At 58.0% G+C, this 10,380-nt stretch overlaps 5 protein-coding genes across 5 annotated transcripts; 2 read left to right on the plus strand and 3 right to left on the minus strand.

Moving 5' to 3' along the window:
* Positions 1 to 951: 951 nt before the first annotated feature.
* H310_14959 (hypothetical protein) lies at positions 952 to 3,029 on the plus strand. The gene has a single exon (XM_008882939.1). The coding sequence runs from the start codon at positions 990 to 992 to the stop codon at positions 3,006 to 3,008; it is 2,019 nt and encodes a 672-aa protein (XP_008881161.1). The 5' UTR covers positions 952 to 989; the 3' UTR covers positions 3,009 to 3,029.
* Positions 3,030 to 3,487: 458 nt separating this feature from the next.
* On the minus strand, positions 3,488 to 5,614 carry H310_14960 (hypothetical protein; the record flags this gene model as incomplete). The annotated part of the gene is made up of 1 exon (XM_008882940.1): positions 3,488 to 5,614. One exon carries the CDS (start codon positions 5,612 to 5,614, stop codon positions 3,566 to 3,568), a length of 2,049 nt encoding a protein of 682 aa, XP_008881162.1. The 3' UTR covers positions 3,488 to 3,565.
* An 818-nt stretch (positions 5,615 to 6,432) lies between these two features.
* On the minus strand, positions 6,433 to 6,878 carry H310_14961 (hypothetical protein). Its single transcript, XM_008882941.1, has 2 exons — positions 6,824 to 6,878; positions 6,433 to 6,743 (listed from the first exon to the last, which is right to left on the minus strand). Exons 1-2 carry the CDS (start codon positions 6,824 to 6,826, stop codon positions 6,507 to 6,509), a joined length of 240 nt encoding a protein of 79 aa, XP_008881163.1. The 5' UTR covers positions 6,827 to 6,878; the 3' UTR covers positions 6,433 to 6,506.
* Positions 6,879 to 7,413: 535 nt separating this feature from the next.
* H310_14962 (hypothetical protein) lies at positions 7,414 to 9,626 on the plus strand. The gene has a single exon (XM_008882942.1). It carries the CDS (start codon positions 7,458 to 7,460, stop codon positions 9,543 to 9,545), a length of 2,088 nt encoding a protein of 695 aa, XP_008881164.1. The 5' UTR covers positions 7,414 to 7,457; the 3' UTR covers positions 9,546 to 9,626.
* A 213-nt stretch (positions 9,627 to 9,839) lies between these two features.
* H310_14963 (hypothetical protein) lies at positions 9,840 to 10,351 on the minus strand (the record flags this gene model as incomplete). Its single annotated transcript, XM_008882943.1, has 1 exon — positions 9,840 to 10,351. A coding segment is annotated over one exon (512 nt), but the record flags the coding sequence as incomplete, so codon positions are not given.
* Positions 10,352 to 10,380: the final 29 nt, after the last annotated feature.

A 10,380-nucleotide genomic window follows, 5' to 3' on the forward strand; every position in this document is an offset into this window, starting at 1 on the left:
TGCACGAGTGGCTACGAAACAGCGCGGCTGCGTCTGCACTCTCCTTTCATGTCGTGCGCATGGTGAACAACAACTGGGAGATCGTCGTGGAGACGCCCGCCACCTGCCCTTTGCCACTTTTGACCGTGTCGAGGGCATGGAGAGGTTCGACTCATTTCCCAGGACGAGTCACCGGCGCACGTAGCCGAGGTGGAGGGGCAATGCGGAAGCTGCTCGCGGAATGTTGTGGAGTCCAAACACCGAGTCCTGCACACGTATCAATTGTCCTTCGTGGCACAGAGTCGACGTATGTCGTGGCCGTCTCATGTCCAGTTGTTCATCTGCCACGGGGCCCTATGCAGAGTTGGAATTGGACGGGAAACGAGGATGCGTTGCTCGAGGAACCGCAAGGAGTCGATGGGGATTGCTTCGACATCCAAGCAAGCTCCATGGGCTTCTGAGGTCCACGTTTGCTGGCTCTGCGAGTGGCAAAACCAGGACTTTCATCGTGACTTGTTGACCGTTGTTGTATGGCGGGCAGCAGTGTCCATCCATCGATGCGCATCGCTGCTGAAAAAAGACGTGAAACAGCCGTCTCCGCCGCCTTGGAACTCCTGTATTCCATTTGCGCATGGTTCCTGATGCCATTGCGTTCACGATAGATACCCTCTCGAGCGGCCGCTTCACAAGCAGGGTCGTTCGATCCGACTCGTGGTGTGCATTCACGCCGCTGGGGTGCTTCAAAGTCACCTCGTCCCGTCCTGATGAAGCAATGAACAACACTGTTCTTCGTATTTGCAAAGCTAGTCGCGACAATGCATCCCCCCACTTCGTCGTCCAACCTCCCGTTTTGGAATCTACGTTCGTCGCGGCTGCTGACTCAAGTTGTGTTGGGCAATCGATGCAAACGTTGCCAAGAATAGCCCCCGACGTGCTGCCGTTTTCTCGTGACCCTCGAGCCATTTCGAAACATGCAGATCCACGTTGTTTCTAAGCTTGACTTGTTCGCCATGCCTCGCCCAAAGACCCGAACCCTGCAGATGCCCCAAACCCCCCAGAATGCTGCTGGCGCCGTCCAGTTGGCGAAAGCGCTCAAGACGTTGCTCGGGTATCTCTGCACGATTCTGCTGGTTGTCGACGTGTGCGGCAACAACTGGGAGCTCATCGACTACGTCGGAGACGCCAAACACCTTCTTACGCCCCTCTTGACCGTCGCAGAGTTTGACCAGATCGGCCACGCGTTCGTTTTCCCGGTGGGCAACGCGCCGGACCACGTGTCGCAAGTTGGCCAGTTCATGATGAACACGTCCCTGGCGCAGATCCAGGCGCGCGACAGCGACACGTACATCCTCGGCACGACGATGCATCCCATCCAGGACAGCGTCAATGACATTTGCGGTCACCTCGTGAGCTCGTACCCACTTCCAAGCGCCAATGCGACGTCGGTGCGGCTGGGAAATGTCGCCGACGGCATTTCGTTTGTGCGGGGCACCGCACTCAGCCACTGGTTCAGCGACACACGTTCAGCTCCCCCCGCCGACCAGGGCATGAATGAAACGCAGCTGAGGGCGATGGGCTATGGGCCAGTTCGCCATGGCACGGACCTGCGCCTGACGACCCACGTTGCCGTCCCCCGTCCAGGCGAAATCGTCACGACGTCGATTTCAATGTATCGCTTCTTTATGAAGGCGTTTTGCTCGGGATGCGTGCCAGGCACGGAGCTCGGGCTAGACACGTGTGCGATTACGTATTTGTACAACGAAACAACACACTCCCTGGACGTCACGGCCAGCCAAGCCGCGGTCGGAAGCTCCCACGAGCTCGGGTTCATATTTCAACGGCGCGGGGGGCCGATACTCGCTCTGTACATCCGCTTCGCCATAGTGCTTCTCGTCTTTGGAGTGTACAGTGCCAGTCAGAAAACCGTGCAGTGGGTGGAGTTCGTGCCCGAGTCGTTGCCCCAGCGACTGCACAACGTCGTTGCGCCGCCGCTGTACAGACAGCCCTGTTCAGTGTTTGGGCTGAGTGATATTTGCTTCAACAGCGACATCTTTGTCGTGCTGTACACGCTGGCCGTGCTCGCAGACGAAGAGATCAGCTTGGTGTACTCGAGGGTGCTGTATCGGTGGTACCGATCGACTTCGTTTAATCTGTGGATCGAGCTGCGCCTCATGTCGATGACGATGCGATGGCTGTGGCTCAACTGCTTTCTCCTCAAAGCCGCCAAGTGGACGTGTGACTTTGCCAGCGTGGCGCAGTACACGGGGGAGAACCGTGTCATGGGGTGGCTCACCTTCAGCTCGGTCACATGGGTTTACCTCAGCGTGTTTGTGCTGTTTCAGCGAGCCAATTTCATCGAGTACAGCAACTCGGTTCTCATAGATCTCTCGTGTGCCACGCAGAACCTGGACGCGGTCTCCGTGGCATTCCTCGATAGCTGGTACGTGCGGTCGATGCCGGACCTGGTCGTCGTTGTCCTCGTCAACTTGATCGTGCTTTTGGCGATCGATCGCGTCGTGAATTGGCAGTGGTGGCGGGCTACCGCCAAGAACTCGCTGTGTCGCCAGCTCATGTTTAACTCGACGTCGATTCTCGCCGACGTTCGTGGCGACGCGATCGACCAGCCTGGCTACGCTGGCTCGTGTTTGGTCATCAAGGCGCGCGCGCTGTGCACGTTCCGCTGGTTCTTTTCAACCCACCTGACTGCATTTGGACTCAAGGAACACCCGGCGATTCTGCGCGCCATCCACTCTGCAAGGCCACACAAAACGGATCCAGGATCGTCCAGCGCCGACGTCACAGCCGACACGGCGCCCATGCCGTCCGAGAGGACAACGCACACCTCGGTCGCGTGGCTTTCCGATCACGACGTCGTGAAACCTGTGCCGCCGACCGATGCTGCAACCCTCTACTTGATCGTGCAGGACCGAGACGGGCATATTCACGTCGTAGACGGAACCAAGCGGGAAATGCAAGAGCTAAACGTTGAGGTCAAGATTCTACGGGACACCACCATCGTATTGGGATAACAGAGAGCCTTCCGCTGCGTGAGACGAGTTGGTTAAGCTCCAGGTAGTCTTGGCACGGAGCGTCGGTAGAGTCTAGGTGAAAGCGAGCCAGCGGCGGCGGTGGAATGCCTTCGTCCCCACAAGCTATTGCTAAGGGTCGCATCCACACGAGATGGAAACGTCGAGCGCATGACGATGTTTTTGACTCGTTTCGAGTGCTGGATGGCGCTGCGAGATGCAGAGGAAAGCAGATGCCCAAGTGAGCCCGCCATACGAACGTGCGTCCGGGCGCCTTCGAGCTGTGGCAGTATTTGCCGCTGCACAACGAGTGTGCCGTCCCCATCCCTGGGATGCAACGTGCCAGAACCTTTCGTCTGAAGACCGCGCGGATGGAGAGCATGTCGGTATAGCACGCACCCCTCCCTGGACACTTTGTCGTCTCCAGCAACAGTTATGCAAAACGTGCGCAAGACACTTCACGCGAACGAAACGAACGTAGATACTGACGGCATCGCATGCTCTCGTTATCCAAGTGGCTGGAATGCACGCGGTCTACCGTGCGCACGACCAGCAGAATATCATCGAAGGCAAAACGTTGTATCGCGCAAGATCTTGACTTCGACGCTGAGCGCCTGCAGCTCCTTCATGTGGTCGTTGAGCAAGTGGATGCTGCCTGCGCGATCCTGGACGAGGATGCAGTGGTCGTTCTGCCGCGCATCCTCTTCGGGTGCGACGGACACCTCGTCGCGTACGCAGTCCGTCGGTGGATCGACCAGTTGCCGCGGAGTCCTCTTGGTCAATTGGTGCACAAGTCGATGCGTCGTCCCGCTGTTGCGGGATGGTTCGCCTTGCCGTCCTTTGGAAAAATGTCTCAAGGCACTGGGGTGTTCGACCAGGCCAAACCGCGTCAAGTGGCTCGACAGAAACCAGCGAAACGTGCACAGCGCCCGCGCCTTGATCGTGATGTAGAAGACTCTCGCGCCGTCCGTCGGGCGGACGACAACTGTCCAGTCCCCATTGATGCCGGCAAGAATCGACGTCGAGTTGAACATGAGCTGGCGACCGACCGAGTTGAGGGCAAACGACTGCCACCAGCTTCGATTCACGACGTGGTCCATGCACAAGAACACTGCCAAGTTGACCAACATGGCGGCCGCAAGCGCGGGAATCGTGCGAATGTACCAGCTATCCAAGAACTGGACAAACGTCGAGTCGAGGTTCTGCGTCGTCGAGTGGAGGTCGACCCGGTCCGAGTTGCTGAGCTCGACAATGTCGTTGCGCTGGAACAACACAAACACCCCGAGGTAAATCCACGTCGACGAGCTAAAGTTGAGCCACCCGACGACCCGGTTGTCGCCCGTAAACCGTGTCATGCTGACAAAATGACAGGTCCACTTGGCGGCCTTGAGGACAAAGCAGTGCAGCCACAGCCACCGCAGACTCATCGAGAGCAACCGAATCTCGATGAACATGTCGTCCGTGTTATGGTGCCACGTGTGCATCTCGCACGAAAACAGCATCGCGATCTCTTCGTCCAAGAGAACCGTCAGCGTGTACAACACGACAAACACGTCGCTGTTGAAGCAAATGTCGCTCAAGTCCAAGACAGAGCACGGTTGGCGGTACAGCGGGGGCGCGACAATCCCTACGACGCGCCGGAGTGCACTCTGCTGCAGCGCCATGTCTGTCCACTGCACGGTCTTCTGGCTAGCTCCATACACGCCAAGCAGGAGCACCACCACCACGAAGCGCACGTACAATGCGACGACAGGGCCTTGTCGCCGCGGAAAGATGCCTCCGAGTTCGTGGTATTGCCCAAGAATTGCGTGGCTTGCCGTGACGTGGACAGCGTGCGCTGCATCGTTGTACGAATACTCGATCCTGCACGCGTCCAGCCCGAGCTCCGTGAACGGTTCGCATCCCGAGCACAGAGCCTTGACGAAGAAGCGGTACATGGAGACCGTCGTGGTCGACGCTTGATGGGGTGGCGGGATCGAGAGCGGTGTCGTCAGCCGAAGGTCCGTGCCGTGGCGCGCGGGGGTGTACCCCCGCGCTCGCAACTGGGTCTCGTTCATGCCGACGGCGGCATTCGCCGTCGCTGCCATGTCGCGGAACCCGTGGCTGAGTCCGTTGCCACCGACAAAGGTGATGCTGTCGACAACGCTGCCAAGCCGCACCGACGTCGCATTTGGGTCTGCGATCGGGTACACTTGGACGAGGCGCCCGCAAATGTCGTTGGCGTGGTTGTCGATGCGGTGGAAGCCCATCCCAAGGATGAATGTGCGGCTGTCCCTGGCTTGAATCTGGGCCAGCGACACGTTGAGCATGAACTGCCCCACAGTCGACACGCGGCCGGGCGATGCGTCGTCTGGAAAGATGAATTGCGTCGCCATGTCGTCGGGCCGTTGGATTGTCAAGAGCGGCGTGAGAAGGTGCTTGGCGTCGCCGATAAAGTCGATGACCTCCCAGTTGTTGGTCGCGACATCCACGCACAGCAGCGCGACACAAAACACCCCGAGCGCATACCGACCCCACGTGGCAACGTGGTGGCGGAGCGATGCCCAGCTCGTTGGTCCATGCAAGCTCGCGCGCCGTTGGCCCAACGGCTGGACATGTACCTGCGTCATGTGCTGTGTGCTGCGATAGCAGAAACCGCCACGAAACGACTCCGTTTTTGTCGTCGCCACCAACCACTCGGAACGCCGCCGAGGCCAAGCACACAAATTTGCACGTCGAACGGGGTCTGGATGATGCGATGGGGGAGATGGGCTTGATCGGGGAGGAGGGACGTGCGTTTCCATGCCCTCCAAAGAAACTAACCACACAGATGATGATGCTCCTCGTTCCAAACCTCGACCTGCCGTGCCTGTGAACGGCGTAACCTCGCCAGTGCGATGGATTTGCCCATTGTGGACACGGCATCGCTGCGTCATGCACGACGGGATGGTTGAACGAGATGTTTTCGTGAATCGCAAGCCACGACAGACCACGCGCAGGTGGTCCGTTCGTTAGACGATTGCCTCCACATCGTAGAGCGAACCGCTGCGAAGGGGTGTCCCTTCCACCGACTCGGCCGAGTTTGTATGTTCCTTGCGCTGCGATGAGCGCCATCAACGATGCTGGAACGAAACATGAAGGACAACGTGATCCATCCTCACGGCAATGTGCCTGTTTCATTGTGTCGATGGACACCGCGAATGGCCTGGTGCGCTGTGCATGTGAGAATCTTGCATTCTTTGTGCTCGCGGCAGTGGTGGCCACATAGAATGCCGCGCAAGGGGCTGACAGGTTCTGGTTTCGATCGTGGACGGCATGGAGGCAGCTCTACGATGAACGCCTCGTGATGACAAACGCCATGCTTTGGGGTAGGTCCTGTGCCGTTGCCACGTGCACTGGTGGTGAATGTACATCTTGTGCACGAGAAAGAACTGTCTGTTCACATTGATGCGAAGAAGGAAAGCATGGATTCAGGTATTACCATAGTGACGACGTCGGGAGGGGCAGTCGTCGCTGACAAGCCTAGGCGAGATCGTCGTCGTCAAAGTCATCTTGGAACGCGTTGAAGAATGTGGTGTGCACAACCATGTCCGATCGGACCACGGGGACGGCTGGTTGAAACCCATCCATGTCGTCGGCTTCACCTTCCATTTGGATCCCCATCTCTTCGTTCCCCGACAGGATCTTGCGCAGTCCTCCTTTCGTGTGCGGCGGTGAGTCCATCGCGTCCACGACGGGCAAACAATCCCAATGGAGAAACTACCAGAACAAGAATTTTTGACAAATTTTTCATCAAAATGCTGTTTGTGTGTTTTTGTTCAGCATTTCGACAGACTTGCCATAAGGACACATGGTGCAAGAGATCGTCGGTTCGATCCCCCCCATCGTCACTATTTTTTCGTCAACTAGACGGTGTTCCGCACTACAGTAAACTCGCGCGATGGACGTTAGTGAGGCTATCACGGGAGGAGATTCTTGGCGAAGACATTGGTTTCGGTGTGCAGGAAGGGGGTCATCGTGAGGGGGCGCAGCGTCAATCGTCCGCACCTGGTGTGGCCCTTGCACAAGTTTCTGCCTCATCGAGACACTTCCACATGGGGGGAGACGCCTGTCGGGATGGCCTCTGGCGCTAGAAACGAACCGTCGTGTCCCGTCTCAATGGACAAGTTCCTTTCCAAATCACGATGGTCGAAATGCCGACACTCCCCTCGCTTCATGGCCGCTCTTTTCTCTGGCACGCCCTGCCATCCGAAAGAGGTTCAGCCCCTTCAAGACTCAAGTACTTCGTTGTTTTGCATGCAGTGCTGCTGCATCGTCGAGCGCGGTGGGGAAGCGCATGCTGTGGTGGCCATGGAAACGAACCGGCGTGGCCCGTTTCAATTGACGTGGTCAGTTCCACAGTTGCAACGGACGAAACGCTGAAACTCCCCCTCGATCGGCCCTCACCGAGAGCCAATTTGCATTCCAGGGCGCATGATTCACGTCGTGTCGAAGGACAATATCGCGAGGGCCCCACGCATGACAGTGGAGGGCTGGTCCAGTGCAATCCCCTCAAATACGCAAAAGTTCAGGGTCATTCGATGGGCGAAGTCGGGGGCGAAGAAGGTCCTGAGTTACATGTGCATCCTCCTGCTCGTCGTCGATGTGATCAGCAACAACTGGGAAGTCATCGACTACATCGCCAACGCCAAGCACCTGCTCACGCCCCTCCTCGACGTGAACTCTCCGACCGACATGCTAGCCCAGTACTCGTTCCCAGAGATGGCGTCCCCGCTGCGGGCGTCCAAAGTCGGGCGGTTCATGATCAATTCGTCGTTTGCGAGCATTCAAGCGCGCGACAGCTCCACCTTCATGCTAGGGACAACAACCCACGACATTGTTGGCAAAGCCAACGACATCTGCGGCCAACTCGTCGACAAGTACCCCGTTACGGACCTGAACGCGACCACGATGCAGCTCGGCAGTGTCGTCGACAGCATCACGTTTATTCGGGGAAATGTTCTCAGCCATTGGTTTGGCGACTCGAAGACGGCCCCGAGGGCCATGACCTCCATGAACGAGACCCAGTTGCGGGCAATGGGCTACGCCCCTGGCAGACTCAGCACGGACCTTCGGCTGACCACTCCCGTCGCGATTCCCCCGCCGGGTCAAAACACTACCGCCAGCATCTCCATGTATCGGTACTTTATGAAGGGGTTTTGCTCGGGGTGCGTGCCTGGTACGGAGCTCGGCCTCGACACTTGTGTGATCGAGTATTCCTTGAACGCCGAGACCAAGTCCCTCGACGTCTATTCAAGCAAGGCCATCATGGGTGGGACCCACGAGCTGGGCTTTATCTTCTTACGACGAGGGGGCCCGATCCTCGCGCTCTACACGCGCTTTTTCACGCTGTTGCTTCTCTTTGGCGTGTATGCCGCGAGCCAAAAGACTGTGCAGTGGGTCGACTTTGTCCAGCAAACCGTGCCCCAACGCCTGGTTCGACTGATTGCCCCGCCACTGTACCGACAGCCGTGCTCGATCCTCGGGCTGAGCGACATTTGCTTCAACAGCGACGTTTTCGTTGTGCTGTACTCCCTCGCCGTTCTCGGGGACGAAGAGATCAGCATGGTGTACTCGAGAGTGCTGAATCGATGGTACGTCAACAGTTCGTTCAATCTGTGGATCGAGCTGCGCCTCATGTCGATGACGGTGCGGTGGCTGTGGCTCAACTGCTTTCTCCTCAAACTCGCCAAGTGGATCTGCCATTTCGTGAGCATGGCGCAGTACACGGGCGCGAACCGCGTCATGGGATGGCTCAACTTTAGCTCGGTCTCGTGGATGTACCTGAGCGTGTGTGTTTTGTTTGAACGGAATGACTTTATCGAGTTTGGCAACTCGGTCAATGTGGACCTGCACTCGACGACCCAAAACTTGGACGCGACCTATGTCTTGTTGTTCGAGAGCTGGTACGTGCGCGGCCTTCCGGCGCTTGCTGTCATGGTCGTTGGCAACCTGGCGGTGCTGCTGGCGGTCGACCACGTTGTGAATCGAAAATGGTGGGTTGCCATGGCGCACAACTCGCTCGGCCGACAGCTCATCTACAACTCGACGTCGATCTTGGCGGACTTTCGCGGGACAGTGTTTGAAAAGCCTGGGTACGCCGGGACGTGCGTCAAGATGAAGATTCGCGCGTGGTGTACGCTCCGATGGTTCCTCTCGAGCCATTTGACGTGCCTCGGCCTGGCGGAACAGCCCAGCGTCATGCGGGCCATGCGAGGGACGGCGACCGCAACTACGCACAAGTCCAAGTCGCCAAAACGCCACGGAAGAGATGACATGTCGTCGACGGACGACACGGACGAATCCCACCACGTCAAACCGATCCCGGCCGTGCATCCACACGACGAAGAAGACGACGACGGGACGTCGCAATGCGAGACTACACCCACGAGCATGGAACTCCACGTCGTCGTGCAAGACAGGGAAGGCCATATACATGTGATCGACGGCGAGAAGCGCGAGATGCAGGCGCTAGCCGTCGAGGTCAAAATCCTTCGCGATGTATACCTCAATTTGGGGTGACAAGCACGCCCCTTCGAGGTCCATGGATGTTTCGTGAATGTATTGTTTAGTACACCAGGAGCTCGCCTCCCAAATCGCGCCAGCATCATCTCACTTGATTCTCGCTTGAGAGGACGTTGGAGGGACGGGCCTGTTTGGACGAGATTCAAATTGTGGCTGGGGTGGCTCTCGACGATGCCGCCCCCCCCCTCCGAGCATGACCTCTTCGACGAGCAAACGCCCCGTATGGACTAGAATATTGTTCTTGACAGAGTTACAGGAGGTGGGTTGGCATTAACACGCTGGATGAGGCAACTACACTTCGACAACGGCGCCGTCGAGGCTGTTCAGATGCTTGGCTTCGTTTTCGGCATCTTCTTCCACGTTGGCTTCCTGGCGTTTGTCTTGGTCCGCTGCAGTTTCAACTGCGGCGGCAGCCTTGGGCACCTTGGCGGTGGCAATCGCAACCGCCGCGACAGCCAGGACCAGCGCGAACCCCGACGCGCCGTAGACGAGCGGCGCCGACACATCCTGCGCACTACCGCCGACACTCGACGACGCAGCCACGGCAGAGGACCGAACGTTTGATTCGGCCTCGTCATGTTCGTGTTTCTTGGCAGAGTCGCGAGACCACACGCACCCGCGAATGTCTACGCCGCCGGCGGTGCGAATTACCTGGCACGTCGAGTTCCAAGGGGCGACGCACGAATCGTTCTGGAACGACGCCAAGTGCTTGCGACAGTCGCCCCATGCGATTGCTCCCGCCTGGGGGCAAGCTGATCCAATGTCTCCGCACGGAATGTCTTCCACACAGTACGTCGCGTCTCCTACAACGCTGACTTGGTTCGTGCACGTC

The sequence above is a fragment of the Aphanomyces invadans genome, assembly GCF_000520115.1.
Source record: "Aphanomyces invadans strain NJM9701 unplaced genomic scaffold supercont1.114, whole genome shotgun sequence".
In the NCBI taxonomy this organism is placed as follows: Eukaryota; Oomycota; class Saprolegniomycetes; order Saprolegniales; family Verrucalvaceae; genus Aphanomyces; species Aphanomyces invadans.

Excerpts from the sequence above, each read along its gene's own strand:
- H310_14959 (XM_008882939.1), top strand. The coding sequence starts at position 990 with ATGCCTCGCCCAAAGACCCGAACCCTGCAGATGCCCCAAACCCCCCAG.
- H310_14962 (XM_008882942.1), top strand. The coding sequence starts at position 7,458 with ATGATTCACGTCGTGTCGAAGGACAATATCGCGAGGGCCCCACGCATG.